At 35.6% G+C, this 23,958-nt stretch overlaps 2 protein-coding genes across 2 annotated transcripts; both read right to left on the bottom strand.

Annotated features, from left to right (window-relative positions):
• Positions 1-1,053: 1,053 nt before the first annotated feature.
• LOC138316638 (uncharacterized) lies at positions 1,054-6,539 on the bottom strand. Its single transcript, XM_069258314.1, has 3 exons — positions 6,148-6,539; positions 2,937-3,143; positions 1,054-2,555 (listed from the first exon to the last, which is right to left on the bottom strand). Exons 1-3 carry the CDS (start codon positions 6,368-6,370, stop codon positions 1,537-1,539), a joined length of 1,449 nt encoding a protein of 482 aa, XP_069114415.1. The 5' UTR covers positions 6,371-6,539; the 3' UTR covers positions 1,054-1,536.
• Positions 6,540-9,791: 3,252 nt separating this feature from the next.
• On the bottom strand, positions 9,792-16,272 carry LOC138316271 (uncharacterized). The gene is made up of 3 exons (XM_069258235.1): positions 16,066-16,272; positions 13,882-14,266; positions 9,792-11,335 (listed from the first exon to the last, which is right to left on the bottom strand). Exons 1-3 carry the CDS (start codon positions 16,270-16,272, stop codon positions 9,792-9,794), a joined length of 2,136 nt encoding a protein of 711 aa, XP_069114336.1.
• Between the last annotated feature and the right edge of the window lie 7,686 nt (positions 16,273-23,958).

Here is a 23,958-nt window from a genome sequence, read left to right as displayed (position 1 = left end):
CTGTGAAGAATTGTTATGACAAGAAAACCAAAAACTTGTCCCAACTTGAAATTGACCAATCTGTGTATTATCAGCATTCCGAAGGGCAACAGTGGAAACGCGGGAAAGTTGTCGGAATTCTCGGTCAGCGTACGTATGAGCTAAAGGGACAGGTTGGTGGTGTATATAAACGTAATCGTGTACACATTAGACCAACGGCCATTGATGTGCATGTGCGTGATAGATCCCCGTGGCGAGTTAGGGTACCAGATGTAATATCGCGTTCGAGTGTGCAAACTAGCAGCAGTACCAGCAGTGCTAACAATGAGAAAAACATACTGGAGGACCGACGCAAGGTTATCATCAGTAAGCCAGACACTCAAGACCCAAAGCATGAAAACTCTATCGCAAATAGTAGACCCAAACGTGAAATACGCGCACCTGTAAAGTTCAAGGACTTCGTCACCAAGTGATGCAATGGTCATGAACATTTGCATGCATTGAATTTGTGGATATGATTTCACTGTTCAATTTAGGTTGTGTTTTTTTTTCGAGTTTAAAGTTCATTACCAGTTTAAGTGACAGTTACAGTGAAGGACAGTGTCTATAGCACAGGGACCTGGCACGAAAAATTTTAACCAATAGTATACATATATATATTATAGTATCAAGGGTATGAACTCGGCGGTCGAGAAAAACGGACCTATTTTTTAAAAACCGTGATTATTTTAATAAATGGGTTCTATACAACATTGACAGATATCTTGCCTTAAAGAGAAATAATTTATCTTTCCATTGAGTGCTTGATGAACAAAATCGGCCAAGTATTGACGAAGTTATGGCTTGATGAATCAGGAAATTTACGAAAAATATGCCAGGTAGACATTTCCCTGTCCGGTCGAAATGTCGTCTCGGCTCTAATGGGTACCTCAAAAACCAAGCTAAAATCACAAAATTTACGCTTGTGGTGGTAAATAGTATCCATAACTGTGTTCATCCACAATCTCCTTTGTAGGTGTCATCACCCGTACTTTGTAGAAACTCCATTTAAACATCGTGTAGCTCACTTACTTTAACCGTCATCGCCATGTTCATTTTTCTCTCGGAACGCTTCTCGACTTTACATAAAGTGACTACATTATGCAAATTATGTTATGTTGTGCTTGTCGGTAAACTCGAGAAGCGTTCCGAAAAACAAATGAACATGGCGGTCACGGTTAAAGTAAGTGAGCTACACGATGTTTAAATGGGGTTTCTACAAAGTACGGGTCATGACACCTCCAAAGGAGATTGTGGATGAACACAGTTATGGATACTGTTTACCACCACAAGCGTAGATTTGTAAGTAAGGTTTTACTTGCCAACTGTAAGTGAGCAGGTGTCTCGAGAAGCTTCTCCATTGCGGATCACCTTCCATTGCCATCCGCAGAGACTAAATTCCACGTGGTGTCTGTCTTATTATGTCAATTATGAACTTCAAGGGCATACACTTATAGCGCACTACTCATTACTTTGGAAGATAAAAAAAGAAGCAACATCGCTTTTCTGATGAGTAATTTAATTGACTTTCCTATCTAGCCTCATGAAAACCCGCTGCTCAATGACAGACTGCAGCAGACCAACACAAAACAAACAGGAAACTAAACTCAATACTGATACTACAGTAAAACTGAGAGTGAAACATTTTATACCGTAACAGTCTACAGACCCCTTGACCACAATATTGTAATCATAGAGGGCGCCAAATATCTGCTGGCACGCCAAACCGCCTACTCCACTTCCTATCATGGCGGTGCCCCAGTTCCGCCCGAAATATTTCAGTCCGTAAATTTCAGAAATGATAGTTGGGGATAAACACCAGAGGGCGCCATTTGCAAATCCGACAACGAGAAGGGTGATAACAAGCAAAATGAAATTGTCTGAGAAAAATATACAAAGGGTCAAAACAATAGTTTGTAAACAGTAGAAGAATAAAAGCACCGCTGGACGTGGTACTTTGTGAACAATAGCGTCTGATATAACGCCGACTGTGAATTTGCAACAGATTGCTGCAATGGGGTTGATGGTGGTAAACAGTGTTGTATACTGTTCAATGTCGAATGACTTTAGGTATACACCTATGTTGTTTTGATACATAAGCTGCAGTCCAGAACAAAACATGAAAGGCCAAAACATGAAGTGAAATTCCGACCGGCGAAACAATTCACATCCGGTAACATCCGGGACCTTTAAATGCTGGTGCTGATGACTCGACTTCCGGTCTGCTTCTAGGTCTTGTGTGATTGTGAAATCCTGTTCTTCAAGTTCAAGAGGATAGCGTTTTAGGGTAAGGACACCTAGAAATCCAACAGCCACAAACACAATTGCATTTAGAAGATAAAATCCCTTCAAATCTTGGTTTTGTTCGTCGTTGACATGTCCATTTACGAAGCAGGCGCCGTAAAGAAGTGAGAACAGCGCCGGACCACCACTGAAGCAGGCGTCCAGAGTTCCCACGATCTTTCCTCTGTGTTTTGGCGGAAAATTTTCCATACTTGTAATCAGGGAGGCCATGTACATGAATATAGCACCAAAACCTATAGGGAAAGAAAATGCCATCTGTTGATATTGCATGTCAAAAACTCAGTTATCAAATCTTAATTGTGTTGACTGAATTGCCGTAAGTTTGTACAGACTTTTAAACATTGTGGCATTACTACAAAGATGCTAAACTCATAAGAAATACAGAGTACTCTCAATGACGAGAATTACTTTTGAAACATACTCGAAAATATAAAAAATAGAGATTGTAAAATAAAATGTGTAACTGCAGGCAATGTTATATTTCAGAAATGACATTTTGTCCATTGTCGTTGAATAGCAGCCATGCACAGATATATCAAGGTTCTAATTTGTCAACGTTATTGCTGACAAACTCTGTAAACTCTATCATCCCTGTGGGCTGTAGAACAACTTACCCGCCAAGAAAAAGTAGACATACTGAAGAGGTGCACATCCGCTATAGAACTCTAGTGAAAAGGTTGTAGTCCATAGCAACATCATGGCCGCTCCTGCCAGAACGAGAGCGGTGAAAGACGTCCAGCGAGCTCCAAATCTCTCACATAACAAACCCGCTGGCAGTCCAATACATATCCCGAAATTCCCCATTGACGATATCACTTCCACTGTAAATAGACAGTTTAAAGGTGCAACAACATCGCGTTTTCTCGAAGACTAATGTGGAATATTCGAACAAACGAAACCTTAAAGAATATTTGTCAGCTGGTCAACACAGTTACGTTAGTAAAGCATGAGCTGTGAATAATATCGGTGTGAGCCCGTACGAGTTGCATTTTAGAATAAGCTTTTAGAAGTTGATACTGGTTTTGTTAACCTTTACTCTTACATCTTACATCTTGCTTCCATTGCAAACGGTTTGTTCATTCCTATGGCCAAACAAATAAAACATTTGCTTTCAGAAGTTCAGAATTTGATATACAGTGTATCATGTATCATGTGAAAGTGTTAAAGTGTTCATCAACTGATATCTCCAGAGAAAATATATAATTAATGATTATTATGTTTATTGTTCTTGAATTGAGTCAGTTGAACGATCATATGATTATTATGTTTATTGTTCTTGAATTGAGTCAGTTGAACGATCTCCAATGTTGGAACAAAACAGCATGTACCATTTACTACAAGAATATATAAAGGTTTCAGCCATTATTCGATTTTGTATTAATTGCAACCATTAGGTGGATTGGTTCTCATATTACAATCAATGACCCCTTTAAGGTTATTACAAAGATTTATCAACCAGAGAATAGTGAAATCCTTAGAGATTTTTTCTGATTTCAAGGGATGAAAATACATGTGTTAACCTTATGAAAAGACAATTACTGTTTTATTGTGCATCAGCTTTCGCCATTATCCATATTCCATTATATAACGGTGAGCCATAATCAACCATTATCGCGGTGTTATCTAATACCTCTTAAAATAGATGCTCTGTAATAGTCGGATCAGTATGATCTCCAAATACTGATAATAGACGACTCGATATCAAAATTTTAACACTGGTCGTGTATACATATACATGTAATGTCAGTTTGTCCTGTGGGGTCTCTTTTCTCTATTTATAGCATTCTCTAATTTTAAAAAGGTAGGTGGGTTTTTTTTAAGTTTTTAATGATAAACTTATGAAAATAAGATACAAAGTGGAGGTTAATATAGTTTTTATTAAAATATGATATAGACTCTGGAATTTTTTTTTATTAGTTTATCATTGCAGTCTTCTGTGGTCTTACATTGCAATAGTTTAGTTTACTCTTTTTGATTCTCTTTTTTTCAAGCCATATATGTAAAATATTAATTCAAAAGACGTAGCTACATTCTATATAATAAAATAAAATCCTAATTTCACACATTATGATTATAGTGCAGTGTAAAAAATCACACAAATCGCAAATATCCAATATATGAAGAATGTAACAGCTGATTGAATTAGAGAAAACTTACATTAATTAAACTAGGTACCTAAACTTCAATTGAGCATTATATATATGTACAATGACTGTGACTATGGGGACATATGTTACCATAATTCCTAAGTACATTACATGTATTACATATATATATCGACAGGAATATGCTGACATATGTTGTAACATAATGCTACATAAAATGCATGATAATTTTATAGTGATTATATCACGTATTGACATTTATATAGGAGTATTAAATCATGTTTGTCATAATTTTCATATTCATGAACCAAGAGGAACTTTTAATATTTCATTCACCACAAGAAATTACCAGCATTTTAAGAATTACAATATTTACAATGCATATGTGGAAAGGAGGGGTATCAATTTGGGCAGTTTTACGGCAAACCAGTGATAAGCAAAACATTTTACATGAAGATACCTTTAGGTCAGCTGCACATTGTATACTATTCAAAATATCCGATTTTTTCTGGGCTCACGGTAATTTCAGAAGTCAGAGGTCAAGGGGTGAAAATTCACATTTTCATCGTTAAAGTCCTAATTAGTTAAATATTAGGATAGAGATAATATTTTTGCAGTTTTTGTATGTAAATATTGGGTTTGTGAAGATCAGTTCAGAAAACTGATGAAAAATTTTAAAAGTAGGTCACAGTGACCTAGTTAATCATTTTAGTATTAAAAACTGAAATATTTTTGCTGAAAACCACGATTGTTCAATGATTTGATAGCTTGAGATTGATGTTTGGTACTGCATGTTGCATCTTGACATTACTACTTAAGTGATACCTCTCCTTTACAAATAAGAACTGAAAATGATTTTTGGCAGCACCCAGAGGACAGAATTAAGGGGGGGGGGGGGGGGCTAATGGGAGGAAAAGGCAGAAGGAGGTAAGATTGGGGCTAAAGAAGGGAAGAGGTAGAAAGGGCCAAGGTAAGAATTAAAGGGAGAGGGCAGAAGGGTTCCTATATCTGACAATATAGCAGTTATCATTTCGGGAAGGTATTGAAACTACACCCGTGGAATGAAACTGTGCCACTTCCGGTTTTCTACTTATTTTTTTTTTCTTTAAAACATCAGATACTCTACTGTTATTCTAGTAATGTGATAATTTTTTTTTTCTTTAAAACATCAGATACTCTACTGTTATTCTAGTAATGTGATAATATTATAGCATCTGTTTTGTTCCAATCGCTGTTTTTCTCTTCCGATAAGTTATTGTATTACATAAGGACAAAGCCATTGCGTTTCAATGTATGTGTATGATCTGACATGCTTATCAGTGACAGTTGTTTTTTTATACCTCTTCTGGTTGAATATTATCGATCACAAAATCGAAATATTGTTTAACCATACAACATCTGGCAGTGTTTTGTTAATATATCCGGTTTGTTATTAGATCTGGCAATTTCCGTTATGATTTTTATTGTACCATATATTGTTTGTCTGTCAAACGAGTATACATGTACTTATAACATAATGTTACTCCATTCATTAAAGTTATCTGATTCCAAAATTTAAAAAAACAACACTTTTCTGTTTACAAAAAGGACTTATTGAATGAAGTTTCCTTCCCATAAAAAACAAACAGAATCATATTTATTACTATGTATAGTGATAACAGGCCAGCGTAACGATGTTTGCTTTATTTCTAGACATAAAAATAGACTATAGTCGCCATACCTTGAGACTGCGAGTAGTTGAAGTGTTTCTTCACGGCGTTGGTGTAGGCACCGAAGGCAAAGACAGACCCGGCCGCTATCATCCCTAGACATCCGACACCCAGAGGGAGCAGACGTTTCAGAAAAGTCACATTCCCAGGGGAAGATGTTGTTGATGTCAGTAGGTGGTCCGCTTCACTGCTTGTGGCGCCAATCTCATTCAACTTTCGGTTAATTTTCCCCATCTTGTCCGTTCGTCCGTTGCGAAACCCGTTTGGTCTATATCTAGTACAAGTTCTTGCCTCGAGTTACATGTTGAAAGTATGCGACAATCGAGCATAGACAATTGATAGAAATATATATATATAGACTTGGGTATATATATGTAGGTATATAACACAGCAGGTAACAATATTAACTCGATCAGGCGTTATCTTTGTCTATGACACACAGCCTCTAGACCATGTGACAGCAATCGCATGTGACCCGTTATCAAGTCATGTTGTACCGGCTGTGTACAAGGAAAAGTGTAATCTGTGGTCATCGTATCTATTTTAACTCACCGATACACCACTGATAAGGGTGAAATATACATTTTAAAACTAATATGACGGATAATGTAAACTTGCCTAGCAACACTGAAGGCAACATAAGACACAAGTAATTTGATACTTTGATGAACATCAAAAGTATTGAGTAACATATACTCTCCCATTCCCAACCTACCATCGTATAAATTCCCTATTTACTGTATCTTTTGTTTACGAGACCCTTGAGCCAGTAACTCACGGTGACTGATTTTTGCTATTTCGTCTTTCGACCCAAAAAGACGAACATTAACCATTTCTTTATCTCGTATTTTCGAGAGGAAAAGACGAAATTGATGCGCGACTTTGGTTTTCGCCTTTCTTAAAAAAAAAAATTTCGCCCTTTAAACAAATTTTAGATATCGTCTTTTCAGGGAAAATACGAAAATTTAAGGTTTGTTAATTCTGGCAATTTATGGGGCGAAAAGTCGAAATGGCACAAATCGGCCACCAGAGTATCTTGTAGCTGGATCCTCGGCCATATTTATAATATTCTTTTACGAGCATGCAGCTCAATCAGTATGTCAGCCTTTATTCTTTGTGTGTTAGATAAAAACAAAAACAAAACAAAATGGTCGAATACGAATATCTTCTTTATTTCAGACATGAAAATCGACAGTCTGGTACAGGTGTTAGTCGATATTTTGTTAACTTATTCAATAAATTATGTTACACAATGTCTCTTCATTAAACTATTTAATCAGACTGTTAATTAAGATATATGTAGGTATGCATTGCTGTAGCAATCAAAACTTAAACAATGCCGCATATAACCAAGTCAAAACTGTTTTGCATTTTATTCATATTCTGATAATTGTTTTATCTAATATAAAAAAAAATCCGAAAGTTTCCTGTATATCGACCGAGACATTTACATCATAATTACATTTTACTTCGCTATGTATACACTCTTCTATAAAAATCACTTTGCATTTGATGTTGCGTTCAAATGCAGCAGTGTTTATTACATATAGACTTCAATGAAAGAAAACAGTGTGTAATGTATTTAAATGTTTCATACATTTTAACAGTTTGCCACTTGTCAAAATGTACAATCTCGTTCGGTTAATGTTTGATGAAGATACGATTTCATAGTGCTTAACAAAGGAAATCGATAACAGGATATAGGTACCATTTACAAATAGAGTGCCAATGTAGTTTGAAATTGAGTGTGAATCATATCTCTAAAAGCACCTCGCCAAGCAATTTGTTCCGTTTCCCAAATATCTGTGGTATGGTAACCGTATAGATCCCCCGTGATATAGAATGGTGTTTTATTTTATAATAAAGAAGCATACATAAGAAAAAATAAGTCTATTATATTCTCTTAGCATACATATACATACATTTCGTAAGGTTGCTGTTTTCGCCATAAATCATCTCCTATACTCCAGGGGTTACTGTCAATAGTACTGAAGCCTACAAGGCAGACAAGTTAACAAGTTCCCCTGTAATCTAAAATCGGATTTTGTTTTATATATTAAGAACGTGCATATTAAAAATAACTTTGTTGTGTTTTGAAAAACATACATAGAGATTGAAAAAAATGATATAAAACATACAAAAATATCAAATTTAGTTATTATCATGTTTCTCTCTTTATCATTACAGAAAAGAAGATGAAGTATATATGGAAAACAATTTTTCCAAAATTTGATCAATTTACTTTGGAACTGTTCAAAACGAACCATTTAAGCACTGAAATATACATGTAACTAGATAGAACAAACAAATGCAATGACTTTCCAGATACATTTACCTATTAGCAGTCAGAAGAATCAATAATTTAAAATTAAAAAAAATAGGTAGCTCAAGTTCATTTCATTTCAATAATCGTTCTTAATCTGACTGGTTTACAGTCACGCACATAGGTTATAATCAATCAAATGTCATATCGTATTGTGTAACAGTGACAAAACATCGTATTGCACTCTCGTGCAAGACTGTGATATAAAGAGGGAGTATTTACAATCGTTACCTGTCAATATTGGATCAATGGTTAGGTCATTATGGTGTTATATCGCTCTGGTAGAGTAAAATAATAATAACCAAAGGCGAATACCATATTAACCTAATCAAGGTCCTTAATTTGAAAAAAAGATCCTTATCTCTTTATATTAGTGATGGCGTTTCTTTGACAAATCTTCAAAAGATTATGTAATGGGCATATTAATTATAACTTATAAGAAGAACGATAACCATAGAAAGTCACCCTGTGAAACTCCACGTTTGGTCAATAGAGTTTTCAAGTGCAATATCGATTGTGTTTTGTTTTTTTTGGGGTTTTTTTACCTATGAGAATTTTTTTTTTAAATCAGAACATATATATATAGGTAGGCCTATAGAATTAAATACAAATACACTACAAAAAGCGTTATCATCACCATACGGGTCTAAAATTAATTTAAATGATCATGGGACTTATTTTTATCCATACACTGTTATAACAGAGATACCTCAGATAACTAATTGTAACCTCTGACCCATGCCTCGGTTAACTTTGTTGTCAAATATCTCCGTATCATTAGAAACGAAATGCAATGTATTGAAGTATTTGGGATATTTACATATACAAATTATAATAAGTAGACAATAAATAGGTTTACTAGCGTTGCCCCTGATAACTATTTGATTCTACAAGATGGCTATACATAAAAACTCACATTTGTCGATTCCAGCCAGCTTGTTATAAGTGCAACAGAAAAAAATGTACTCAATTCTTAATTTGAATTTAGATTTAATGTACTATTTTGAAATTGATACAAGACGTCGCGAAAACGTTGCTTCGTTTTGCTTATTAAAGTCACTAGCATAAATACGAATATTTAACTCTCAGAAAACGTTCATTGTTATATATTTTGTGGCCAATTCGTGATCAAGAATTTGATGTTGAAGTTTGCGAATCGAGTTTACTCATTTCAACTCACAACCATAGGCGACACAGTCGTTGTCATAACAACATTTCAAAAGTCAATTCTTGTTCAGTTCGCTTATTCTAAAGTCTCTCTAACCAAAACACATTAATGAACATTTTTGTCAATGCTACTTTTCAAGTTTCCATGGTTTCAGAAGAATATCTTTACGCCTTACAATAACATATATCTCCTTCCTTTTCACATCCCTGTCTATCGTCACCATAGTTCATACAGTACACCGTGAAAACCTCTAGTCTCCCGCGACAGTTACATGCCCCTGGGTCGGGCGCTTTTTCTATTTTAGGTGCTGGGTCTCTGTCATATTCGGCAATTATGCCGTTTGATAAACTATTTGTATTTTTATTCCAATTTGTCTGAACACTGTTTCCATAACCAGATTTTGTATATCCATGATTTACCTGCCCCTGATTGGTTCCGTATCTATAGTTAATATTTGGTCGATTTGAATTCCATTGGTGGTTGGTATTTATGTTATTTTTATATCTATTGTTTGAATATCCTTTGTTGTTACCGTAGCCACTTTTTCTTTGCGGAAATCCGTTCGATGGGTATCGGTTATTCCCGTTACTATTATATCTACCCGACTGTCCATTCGGAAGATATCGACTGTTTCCGGCTTTGTTGATACCGACATTACCATTTCCTATATATCTACCTGGATACCCATTCGGATGAATCTGACCGTTTCTGGCATTGTTGATTCCGATATTGTTGATTCCGATATTGGCGTTTCCTACATATCTTCCCGGATATCCATTCGGAGAAAATCGGCTATTTCCGGTAAAGACGTTGCCATGCCCATACGGAACTGACATGAGCTGAGGCTGTACTGTACCAAATCTTGTATACTGGTTATTCAAGCCGGTGTATGGCTGTCCATACCACTGAAGATTAGTCAATGGGCGCCTATATCCCGGAGAAATTATCGGGTAAGTACTTGGCAGTGTATATCCAGAACTTGGAACGCCCCCAAACGGTTGAAGATGATTCTTTATTTGCGATGCAAACAGCGCAAGCAATAGAAATACTATGCCAAGGCCAGCTTGTCCAGATAGAACGCTTGTTATGCCCAAGATACCCGGCACTACGACCGCGACTGGTTCTACCAATCGCGCGACTTGTGGCGTTGTACTACTAGAAGTTGTGGTACTGACAGTCGATGTCGCCGGATCCGGAGCGTTCGTCGGTTCCGGTTCCCTAGTTGTGCTAAGCGAGTCCGGTCGAGGTGTTGTTGTGAAAATGATTATGATTGGCGTGCGAGCGGTGCTTCCCTCCCCTTCGGGCGTGGTTTGTGGCGCTATGGGAATGGTTAGTGTTGTTGTGGGAGTTGTTTGTATCGTCGTAGGCGTGGTCTGTGCCGTTGTAGGCGTTGTTAGTGATGTTGTGGGCGTCGTCGGCGTAGTTAAAGCTGTTGTTTGCGTAACTGTTCCGCTGGTGGACGCTGTCGTTGCAGAAGTTGTTGAATCCTGAAGAATTGCTGTCGTAAGGCCCGGGACAGTCGTTGTATGGTGTGGTGCGGTTCCGGGGTTACCGTCAGCAGAGAAGATACTGGCATATTCGTCATAACGGGGCCAGTCAAAATGGTGAGGGAACGCTGTTCCTTGAGGAACGATGGCAATGTCGGCACAATTTGTCACGGTAGGGCCGCAAACCAGCATGTCCAACATTTGGCATGAATATGCTCCATCTGTATCGACAACAAGTGTAAAATTACTTATCACGTTAAATTGAACCGTATTTTCTGACGTAAAGAGCGTTCATTACTACAGACCAACTTATTACCGCGGCGACTTGCGATTAATTGCGCGTTTTTAAACTGTATCTAAGAATTTTAATGGCGATTTAATTCAATTTCCCGATGTGGTGAGAGTGTTTGTCCCATACCTGTCCTTGACACATATTAGTAGCGAATAATTTTCACAATTTCTTATCGTTCCCGGAATACGGAAAATTCAATGGGACGCGAAAATCAGTTGGTTTTCATTATAGTTCAATTCGTGTTTATAGACTACATCCTCCTCGATGCTGCTGGTGTTCCTATCACTGACGCTATTAACGTTTGTTATAGAATACGGAAAATTCAATGGGACGCGAAAATCAGTTGGTTTTCATTATAGTTCGATTCGTGTTTATAGACTGCATCCTCCTCGATGCTGCTGGTGTTCCTATCACTGACGCTATAAACGTTTGTTATAGAATACGGAAAATTCAATGGGACGCGAAAATCAGTTGGTTTTCATTATAGATCGATTCGTGTTTATAGACTGCATCCTCCTCGATGCTGCTGGTGTTCCTATCACTGACGCTATAAACGTTTGTTATAGAATACGGAAAATTCAATGGGACGCGAAAATCAGTTGGTTTTCATTATAGTTCGATTCGTGTTTATAGACTGCATCCTCCTCGATGCTGCTGGTGTTCCTATCACTGACGCTATAAACGTTTGTTATAGTAACCCAAGGATAATCGAGGATGAGAATGCATACGATACTAACAAGCTGTGTAACGCATTTCGATTTGTTTTTAGCTGTGTAATCCTACATTTGTCATTAAGATTTCACCGTATTGGAGTTAAATCAAAAGCTGTACTTACAACAATGCTATATAGTGTCCAAAATATTCATTCTGATAAACAGAGCTACTTCCCTTCGTTTCACTCCCTCATCTGTAGTGACAGAATAAAGAAGGGAAGCAACTCTAATAGATCAAAATGAAGATGTTTAAGAAAAAAGTGGAAGTCAAACGAGAATTAAAAAAGATACTAGCAATAAAAAGATAAATCAAATATGTTCCAACATGCTTTTCACGAAAAATAGCCTCTTGAAATTATTCCATCAGTTTAAGTTAATATTTTATAGATCTTAATTTATGCTTATACATTAGGTAACCAAATCACAAAATTTTCAGTTTTCATATTCGAGGGTGATATTATGCATAATAAATGTGAATACAATAATGAAAACCCAGAACATTATTAATGTTTTATTCTCATATTTTAGATAATAGATGTAATTTCCTCCTTATTGATCATTAACTTCTGGTATATTTTCCGCTATATAATTGATATTCGAGTTTACAACTGAAAGTAAGTGTAAACTGCGAAAATAGTTAATTGCAGTCACTTATAATAATCGATATTAATTGTACTTTAGCACCAGCTTGTTAATAATTCATTCTCGATTATCATCTGTGTTGCGACAAAAAATCAATAGCGGATGATCATATGTCAAACTGTTGTGTGGACATAACAACGTACTGTACCTGGTATAGCTCCTAAAACGCCATTCCCATCATATTTAATATTCTGGGATTTGAAATCTAAATACACATTAGCGCTATAGCGGACCAGTAGTACAGTACAATGTATGAGCAGGATGTTTGTTTTATTTCGATTATAAATGCTATAAACTATGTAACAATAATTAGATAGATAGCGAATCGACAGATATATAATCAACCTATTAGAGAAAAAATATATTTTAAAACTTCATACCGGATCTCTTCACTTACCGTTTTTTTCTGGTTCAAATTACCGTGTCACGAATAGCACTTTATTAACAAATTTTATATATAGCCATATTTAATTTACCATTTTAGTTATTTTATATGGACCTTTAGGTGTGGTGATGACACAGTCTCAGCTTTGTTCAAACAATTTGTTACCAGGCATTTTTACTTTGCGGACGGATAATATGTTTTGCATCATATTCTTTTTTAACGAATCAACGAAACAACATTGCTATTTCAATATGTTTTGTCAGCGTCAGTTAGTTATATTTTGAAAACAAAGTACAATGTACTTACACAGCGAGTTTTAGAAGGTTCGGTGTAGTTTTTAAACACAACTGACGAGATTAAGATAAATACCATGTGTTCACGCATGAACTACTTTTTTGGCATTTGTTGTATAATAATTAAAATCATTATTATCATTTCTATATTATTTTTATCATTCTCATAGTTAATATTTTTTCTCAATAAAAGCTGGATGAATACAATTTTCTTATAGGCGGCTTCAAGGATCTTTAGCGCGTAGTGAAAGTAGACGAATTAATTTTAACTCAAATGATGTCAGAGCAGAAATGACTCACAATTACTCAAGTCAACGTTAACGGTGCCGCCAAAAGACTTTGAATAGCGTTGTTTTATTTACGGGAAAGTTGACTGTGTAAACCCCATGTTTCCAGAACCATCTAACCAGGGATTGTTTCCTAGACATATAACTTTACCCACCTATCCATTTCCACTGAAGTACACAGTTATCACACGTTAGTCCGACCGGAAGTTGAAGAGTATAGGTGGCATACCCGCTGTAAGTCGGCGCCGGGATGGTTGTTTGACCTGTATTAGCCCATATTAGTTTATGAGTAAAGCAATCATGCGTGACAACCGTCGAAGCTTCGGTTTTGCAAATTGCGAATTGGTAAAATCCACCGGCTAGAGGTGTCCGAACGTCAAGGGTAACATTGATGTTGGCGCCTTCATGGTAATACCATACAACTTCTCCAATAGCAAATTCACCCCCAGGGGCCTCATTCGGTCTGACCGCCGAAGGGTTGGCAGGGTCAATTGCGTCACCACATGGGCCGCATGACGTCTTGTAAGTGGTTGGTGTTACCTTAATATAAATTGACGACATAATCAGACATGGCATGTCATAAACAAATAATAATGGACGTGCATATATATGTATAAATCTCAGTAACTTTGATAGATATTGCGCAAGTTTTCTGTTTTCAAGGAGTAATTTCAAAGCTTTCTTTCCACAAGTTCTTAGAGCTTAATATCCGTAAATACAGTTGTACATATTAACAACTTGAAATTAAATGGAAATTAAATTATTGTCATGAATGCAATAACACTGCACGCAGTCCTTCAATTTCCTGCGCAAAAATGGTTTTCTTTATTTGATAATAAAATAATACCCGATATCAATATTCTTCCAGATCAGGAGATATTCACCCATAGTCACTTGACGTTGGTCTCGCGTAATAAACAGGGAAGTTAGTGTGTTAACGCGTACAGTGTACTTAGATTTTTATTTTATTTTTTTTGAAAAGACAATTATACAGTTTTGTTTTTGGTTTTGTTCGTAAACATCATGTTAACAACAAGTCCTTACGATCGATAATTCTAATCAGACTGAGTTATTCTATCTACTGTACAGTATTACATAAATATTGTAAGCGCCGGGAGCAAGCACGATGAAGGCAGAAGTCACGGAAGTTAGTGCGTACACAGGGTTTATTAAACCGAACGCTTACTTAGATCTTAAATGGCAAACTAAACGATTCTAGATATATATATGTATAAATCTAAATACACTGTATCCTATAGATAGTTAATAATTATGATTTACCTAGCTAGACGATGCATAATTACATACAGGTAAAGGGTACTATATAATGTAAGTAAAAAGGATACTTTTATACTATCATGTAAGTAAAACGTATTGCCATGTATGTAAAGGATATATAGTACCATGTATGAAAATGTAAAGGGTGCATTCATGTATGTAAAGGGTACTGTCATGCATGTAAAGGATAATATCAAGTATGTATTTAAGTGTACTGACATGCATGTAAAGGATAATATCAAGTATGTATTTAAGTGTACTGTCATACATGTAAAAGGTAATATCAAGTATGTATTTAAGTGTACTGTCATACATGTAAAGGGTAATATCAAGTATGTATTTAAGTGTACTGACATGCATGTAAAGGGTAATATCAAGTATGTTTTTAAGTGTACTGTCATACATGTAAAGGGTAATATCAAGTATGTATTTAAGTGTACTGTCATACATGTAAAGGGTAATATCAAGTATGTATTTAAGTGTACTGTCATACATGTAAAGGTATAGCATAGTATCTTGGGGTCTAAGTTCCATTTATACATGGATCGACGACAAATAACTAAAACTTATACTTTAACGTCATGATTATAAACAGATTCGTAAAATGAACCAAAAAGAATGGAAAAGTGAATAAATTATATCCTTATCGTAGGTCTTGAATTGTTCAACGCGTTAACCTCAAATGGAAGCAAACAAGTTTGCCTGACCAAAATAGGTTCTATATGTATACTCTTATCAATATTTCTTAGCTGAAGAAGGACAAATTACTGAGATTGCGATTAAAATCTTTATATGAGAAATAATTAACTTTTTTGTGTTGCATTTATATACATACACTTGAGCGAAGATTTTTTTTCAAAATAAAAGAATATTGATTAATCTGTAACCTGGTAGGATTCAGGACATTGTGTACATGTCTTTGCAGGAATATAATATACAGTGTAAAATGATATACATATATATATATGTAATATTATTTGACATAGCCAAAATACAAAACTAAAAAAAAATTCAAAAAATAGAAATACAGGTTTACTTTTCTTTAATAAAAATGAACTCACAATTTTCCCGCCACAATTCAGGTTGGTGGTATAGTCGAAGTTAGGCGTGAGGTTTGAGGCGTATGCTGCATTCCCAAGGTAGGCCCACATCGCCGATCGACCGGGCGGGGCATATAGGGCCGCTTGTCCCACAGTTTCCTTGATACATAACACCAATACACAGAAAAACACCAGCCCGGGGAGTCGGGCTGCACGTGGACCCGGCATTTTCAAAGTCACGTGAAAATTTCAAGTTATTATCCAAGACAAAAACATGGTTATTCTCTGTGTGATTTAGAGACTACACAGGGGTATAAGGTCTGTGTCCTGTGTGTCGAAGCCTGCACATTCGTGACGATGGTCGGAATTCTGGCTACCCTGGACACTGGTGATGGATTGACAAGGAAGTGTTTATGTATATAAGTGACCCCTATATGTGTTACTGTTCATTTGGTATATATATTTGAACCTAGGTAACACGACCTATCACGTAACCTGTATACATCTATGCACGATAGATCAAGAGGGGTTCCGTTGTAATGGTACCAGCGGGCTTTCTCTACATTTAATATCATTTAAGGTTAGATGACCCCGTAATTCGGGACCTTGGGACATTGGCTAATTTCAGACACTAGATCCGATCACACACGTTGATGTTTTATTCTTTTATTCCGACATTTGCTTGAAAAATACAATAGTTTCCATAAGAGCGGCACCCTCCGTGAAAAAGTTACCGGGCACCAATGGTTCGGGATAGACCGGATCCAATTCTACCCGATACACCTCTTCTTCGACTTTAGTGGTTGACTGATATAGGCTTATCCTGACCTCTTTTTGTCTAGGTATATTTTATCTCTTTAACCAAAGCAGGACAACTTATTTATAATATATATTTTATAGATATAGAGAGATACTATGTACACAAAAAGGAATGGCATATTACGTATGAATAGTAGCCCCTTGTGCCAATGGGATTTGTTTGAATGTAGCCAAAGGTGGTGATTTTTTCACAAATGCGTTGTATCCTTTAGCGATTCATTTTACTGATGACGTCATCGAAATGGCGTTGTTAATGTTGTATCATTAACTCTTCATTGATATAATGAGATTATGTGCATTTAATGAAATAAACGTACTGTATCATCAAATTGTGGGCATGTAAGTTTTCGAATATTTAATATTGTTGGTAAAATTCTTTAAATCATTTTTTGATTGAAATGTGACCTTACTAGGACAAAATATACCAGAACAGAGTTGTCAAGGGTTATGTCAAATATATCATAACCATATGTATATCTATGTGTAATCCCTCGCGGGAAGACGGACGTCACGGGGAGATACTAGTAGGTATTATATGACTCTTTCATATGTACATATGTAGGATAGAACTATTCCACCCGAGGGTACAGAATTTTGGGTCAGAACCGAGGCTTGCCGAGGTTTCTGACCCAAAATTCTGTACCCGAGGGTGGAATAGTTCTATCCTACATAATTTACATATGAAAGAGTTATTTTCTCACATTGCTTGTCGAGTTACTTGCACGAAAGGTGAATCAGCCATTTTGTGACAAAATTTTAACTTCTTAAATAATTGATCGATTTTAAAAATAAGAACGCCATTCGAAAGAGCTCATCAAAGTTTGGTTTATATTAATAAATATAAACAAGAAATCTTAGGTAAAACGGTTTGAAATGCAAATTAAACAAATGAAATGGTAAATAAATCCTAGCTACTGTAGGTAAATATATGTACATGAATGTATTAGTGTTACTCAGTACCCTTACTGTGACCTTGTAAGTAGCCATAGAGACATTGACGTAATAATCTCCGGCTAGATCGTGACGTAGAGTGTGTACACGAAACACAAATACATGATGCAGTCTTACTTTAATTAATTTCCTATTTCTTATTCCTTTTGGCTGCTAGAAGTGTATTTGTCAACTGTGAGTGAGTTTTACAACATTAAACATACTTGGCGTCGCAGTTTATTTAGAGTTCTATTACATTTTTTGGTGTTATATCTCCATTACATAAAATTACATTCAATTTAATCCTTATATTTTGATGAACTATAGATAATCTCTTCAAAAAATTCTTTATTGGGGGACTTTTTTTCTATGAAATCAAAACGCCGCCGTATTAGCCAATCAGAAGCGATGATACAAAACGTTTCATTTTTATTATTATTCTCTTTATTTCCTCCAATTTGAAGATTACATAGATAGAATAACATACATGTAATACAATATTTAACATGGTTTAATCTGTACAAAGAATAATGTAAGTGATGTGACAACTAGTTGAGTAAACAGAAACATAAATATCACTCAAAATAAAGTTGTCGATTCAATTCTATAGTGATACACATAAACAAACTAATAACAGATAGACAATATGAAAAAAAACATTTATTCAAATAATCTATTAATACATGTATACTATAAAATATTTCATTCTTGGATTTGAATATTTCCCCTATTCCTCAAATTTATCATACTTACCACATTTATAAAAACAGCACTCTGTATGTACACTTTGAATCATTTGTAAGGCCTACACTTACACATCATTCATGCTACTTATTATTACACATATGAACAGTATAAACAATAGCCGCGAAGTCTGGTCATCAAATACAAAATATAATACAGTAATACGCGTACGTATGTTTCATAACAAATTGGATATCATTAAATTATAGAATAAATATTAGATATGTTAAAAAGTGAAGATAATTAATTAATTATTAATCAAGCATACAGACAAATACATACATTTTAAATTGCTCATGATTATATCAGTATCGTTTCAATAAACCAAAATGTAGACAAATGCAGACTGTTGATTATAATACAATACAGATACTTTATCACACACTACCAATTCAACCCCGCTTCAAACCAGGTGACAGCTTACTATTGTAACGGAATGCTGTGCCTCCAGGTGATACAATTACCCGGATATTACGAAATGTACATAACTTCCTATGTTATTCTATACATCATATTCCCACATATTGAATAACTTAACATACACGTAGGCTTGTCCCATTGTGCATTCAAATTGATAATGTAACACAATTCGTGTTCATCATCCTATGAAAATGATATTGATAGACGTAAATAACTTGTTTCTTTCTCTCTTTCACCACCATTTCACCACCAAATTTATTTATATTCCAAATCTACAACTTTCTTTCATATTTTACAAAATTGTCAATGTTGCATTCTTCCACAGATTTTCATATATTGATATTGAAGTATTGATATATATTCCTTCTCCCATATATATAGAGATTGAACAGTGTTTTGATTGCGTTAAAGATGGTTTGAACGCAATGGGATACAGACATATTCTACATGTAGCGAATATATAAGTATACTTTTACGTCATATTCAAAACGGCGATGGTTGCTAATTTGAGTAACTTCGGAAGTCAGGATGACCGAAGATATAGTTCCGATTGTTGAATGTTATTGCTGCAGTTTGATTTGAAATATAACAATGACACCTTTCAATTATTTTAAAATATGTTGGGTTTTCTTCAATTTGATAATGCATCAATAATGTTCATTTCGAATAAAAATTGAGATAACCGAGGCGGAACGACTACCGGTATGTATCGTTGTCAGGGTAGTGATGCGGTCCGAAGTGGTATGACCGTTGAGCTGCTGAATATTTGTCATGAATGTGTCGGTCTACGAACGCGATATAGACTAAATTCTTTATAGTCATGACTTATATTTTATTATACGAAGGAAAGACAAGTGTTTGCATGGTGTGTGTAGGCCTATTTTGAATGCAAAGACGGGGGGAAAGCTGATGATACTTTTTCGGATAGGGTACTACCTGTAATGTTTTTATTTTTCTGGAAACCTGTACATGACCTGTTAACCTATTGTTCCCTTAGACGATCACAGAATTGTTCGCCGACAATCAGATGTTCTATATATATAGGTGATATGAGTGACCGTACACACATACTGACGTAACAACTGTATATAATTCCCCCGAAATATCCCGAGGAAAGCTCGGTCGTAGCCCCGACCACCGATTCATTTTGTTGTTTATTACCGTTACAATGCTTGAACACATACACATTTTTTGTTTTGTTATCAAATACATATATTTAATTGGATCTAATAGAAACTCTATAATGTCATTTTGAAATCTGTCAACTTATGACGCAAAATCGTATCGAAGCGTGAACTAGAAGTAGTCCGAACCTGCACTGCGTTTGTATTCATACGTCATTGCGATTACGCTACTTTGAACGCAACTCCCCTCCCATTGACTATATAGGGGCATATGTTAATATATTTATATATATGCATTTCCGTTTCTTCTTGGCTATATAACCTTACCAACTGGGAAATTGTTTTCACTTGTGTAAACGCAGTCGGTTGTCGCGCAATCATACATTCACCGGAACACTGACTTCCGCAAGTAGTGTTAATGCGCACCAGATTTGGCCTATTGTTTCTGTATTTTTTAATTCTTCAACAAAATAATTTGACGCGCGTCATTCAAAATATCTGTCCAACAAATGCAGTTAACACACCAATAAAGAACAAAAATAAAAATCATTCCTTAATTGTGACGGCGACTGACAAAATGGGCCCAGATGCGGCGATTATGACGTTGGAATAAATGACGTTATAAAGTTACGCACATGTTTTGCCGACGTCACCACGTTTGTTTGCGGAAACTCTCAATAAACTACGTTTCATAAAGCCCGCATTTAATGTATAGATTTTACTACCTGTACACTATCAATACATAAAATGAAGGGTAGACTGGTGAGTATCAGGTGATCAGTATATACATGTAGGTACGGTCTAACAAAGATATAAATAAATGAATAAATATAGCTGCGAACAGCATATTAGAAAAAATATTGAGATTGTTTTCTCTTCGTTAGTGGAGATAACAATTAATATATTCATGGAAATAAATCGAAGATAACAGTGAAACAAATCCTGATTTATCTCAATGAGTAGTTATGCAGATATTTGACTGAAATTCCAATATGCCACATGTCAGGGGATCCGGACAAAAATATTTGTAATTGATTTAATACGGTTTAACATTTTTTAATCTTATCTGGCAATATTGTTTCTCCGCGGATATTCTGGAAATTTCACAGGCTTTGCTCTTTCACAAGTTATAATATTTTGAAATATGTCGTAACATATTTAAAATAAAATATCGAAAACCAGAGTCGTAAAAGTCACTGAAAATATACCGAATACATTGATATACATGAAGCAAACATATCACGAGTGTGGAAACTTAAAATGCAAACAACGGGATGTTCTTTTAAAGACAAAATAAAGGCAAGAAAATTGTGTTAGAAGTATTCTTTAAAAATTTTTTAGAGGACAAGGATGCCGATTTCATCAGCCAATAATTGAACTCTGTAGATGAACCAGAGGTGTTTGGCTCAATACATATTTTTTTTCTCTTTACATGAATACATACGTAGTTCTAGTAGAGAGAGCGAGAGTGAGAAAATATCTATAAAACCAAACACCTGTGGATGATCTTTAATTTTGTATGAGAATAAGTAAAGTTTCTGATCAGTGCAAAAGATGTATATTTTTTGTGTAGAACTATGCGACGATGATAACAAGTAATGCGGTATTTATAGTGGACTTCCGTACACAACCCCTTCTGATAAGGCTTAAGATGTATTCCCGGCATGAATTTTAGCCATTTTTCCTGGTCTCCGGCCGGACACCAGACATGGCCGGCCGATGGACGGGACTCTCAGACAGCATCGAGGACGTGCCCGAAGAGTTTTAATTCAAAGTAAGAATATCTCCGGTGTCTCGTAGAATTTCATAATCGGCCACTTATCCTGAGCATCGTCCGATATCCGGCCGGGAATCGAGCGGTAATCACATCGCCCGACATTTAGCCGGGCCTGGGGTACAAGTGTCCTTCGTTATCCATAATCTACTTAGGCGATATTCATACGATGTCAAGTGAATAGGCCGGTTATTGCCCGGACATCATATGATAATCGGCCGATTAAGCATTAGATTTGTTAGGTCGATATTCACTGCCTCACCCGCCTCCAAAAAATTCTCTTTGGAAACAGACGCCATGCGATTACCGCACGGCCTCCTTTTAATGTAAATTATGTCGGACAAATTTTTTGACCGGTGTTGTGCGATATCGGAAATGGCCCAAAACCAGCGGTGTACTCCCGATTACCCCCTATCTCCAGATAGCGGCCGATCATTGTGACCAAAGCATAAATTTTGATGACAGTATACAGTACATGGTGCATGGAGTTGTCAAGGGACGAAGATGATTCATATACTTTGTACAGTTTTTTAGAATCCCGCACACCAACCCTACTCGGTCTAGTTAAATCACTCATTAATGCAGAAATCTTAGGGTGAAACATTATTTTTCAGTTCATCTACACCATCTAGAAACAGCTTTATGCAGAAAAAAAACTATTTTAGAAACCACAGGGGTCTGAGAATTAGTTACAATTTATATAAATTTGTATCTGTGTACCAGAGTGTACGTATATTGGTTTTAAGGGTCTTATAATCAAGACAAAAAAAACCCGGTGGAACATTTGATCCAGAGCATAAGGACCTCTATAGTTATCCATTGGTACTGTGGTGGGTTCAAATTGATATAAATTGTTATTAATTCTCAGAACCCTCAGTTTGAAACATATTTTGTGTCTTTTTCTTTTCAATCGTGTGTATTGCAATTTCTCTTTACGTTTTTTATCCGAAATATATAAGTAGAACTCTAACAATTAGGTTTAGTTCTTGAGTTGTCTAGCAGATATATTGAAAGAAAAGAGTCTGAAATGTAAAGGCGATCAATCGTTTCTTAAATTCGATCACTCCATCCACAAGTGTTTTGTTTTATGTGCCATGTTGGGTCAGTATACTAAATCCAGTAGTTTATCTACATGATATAAAATTTAAAAAAAAATATGTTGATCGGAGAACTACGAACACTTCCTTATTCACAATTTAAGAAATCTAAATATTTGACTCAAAACACACATTTAACAGAAAAAAGTAAAAGACATGCATCGTTTTAGTGTTTTAAATGTTGATCTGATAAAGAAACACTGCCTTTGTTTACCATAACAACCTCCTTTCCCATCACCATTTCCTGGGTGCTATATATTGTGACCACTTTGCTCGATCCCGAGTGCATGTATGAACTGCCCATATCATATCGTCTAAAAAAACCATTTAACAAACCAGCACACTACTATCAGATTAAGAATCACTGATACAAAAACAAGATGGATCTTGAATGTAAAGATATAACAAAATATATAGAAATGTATAATTGTATATATTATATGCCGTATTGTGGATGAGATAGAACGACATTATTCCGGTCATACGGAAAGGAACATGGGGAATTGAAAATATCTATTACTTGTTACCTGTACACATGCAGTGGTGTCCCAGGGTGATCGCAAAGAGATCGGATAGTTCGGGCTCGATTCACCATGAAAACCTCATCTAACCCGAATACGATGTTCCATGCATTAGTCTTTTTTATTTGATCATTTGATCTACATTAAATTTAGTTTTGACGGTTTTGGTTACATCATCTATTCGGACTTAGTCAATTCTTAGCACATGAGCGTATACGCATGCATGTGCATGTAGCTAAAATCTGTTCATGCATAAATGTAATATTATTTGACTTCTTCGTTACATATCTCATCGGTCACTCCATTAATGCTATTCGTATACCAAAATTCTAGTTAAAAGAATCTGGAAGTATATACATGTACACTTTAATCAAATGCACAGTTCTTTGAATTCTGAATACGAACATACAAATTAATATCATTGCATGTAATTTTCCTCGTGGAGTTGTTCTTTTGGCGGTTGCTGTGGAACCATCAATATAAAA

The sequence above is a fragment of the Argopecten irradians genome, chromosome 1 (genome assembly GCF_041381155.1).
Source record: "Argopecten irradians isolate NY chromosome 1, Ai_NY, whole genome shotgun sequence".
Classification (NCBI taxonomy): Eukaryota; Metazoa; Mollusca; class Bivalvia; order Pectinida; family Pectinidae; genus Argopecten; species Argopecten irradians.
This window is presented reverse-complemented; position numbering and strand designations above follow the sequence as displayed.

What these genes read in the sequence shown, in the direction of transcription:
- LOC138316638 (XM_069258314.1), bottom strand. Translation starts at nt 6,370, where the DNA reads ATGGGGAAAATTAACCGAAAGTTGAATGAGATTGGCGCCACAAGCAGT. An exon ending in CAACTACTCGCAGTCTCAAG is followed by an intron (nt 3,144 to 6,147) that starts GTATGGCGACTA and finishes GTCTATTTACAG; the next exon opens with TGGAAGTGATATCGTCAATG. An exon ending in TGTCTACTTTTTCTTGGCGG is followed by an intron (nt 2,556 to 2,936) that starts GTAAGTTGTTCT and finishes CTTTCCCTATAG; the next exon opens with GTTTTGGTGCTATATTCATG.
- LOC138316271 (XM_069258235.1), bottom strand. Translation starts at nt 16,272, where the DNA reads ATGCCGGGTCCACGTGCAGCCCGACTCCCCGGGCTGGTGTTTTTCTGT. An exon ending in TGAATTGTGGCGGGAAAATT is followed by an intron (nt 14,267 to 16,065) that starts GTGAGTTCATTT and finishes ATTTATATTAAG; the next exon opens with GTAACACCAACCACTTACAA. An exon ending in ACTTCAGTGGAAATGGATAG is followed by an intron (nt 11,336 to 13,881) that starts GTGGGTAAAGTT and finishes TTGTCGATACAG; the next exon opens with ATGGAGCATATTCATGCCAA.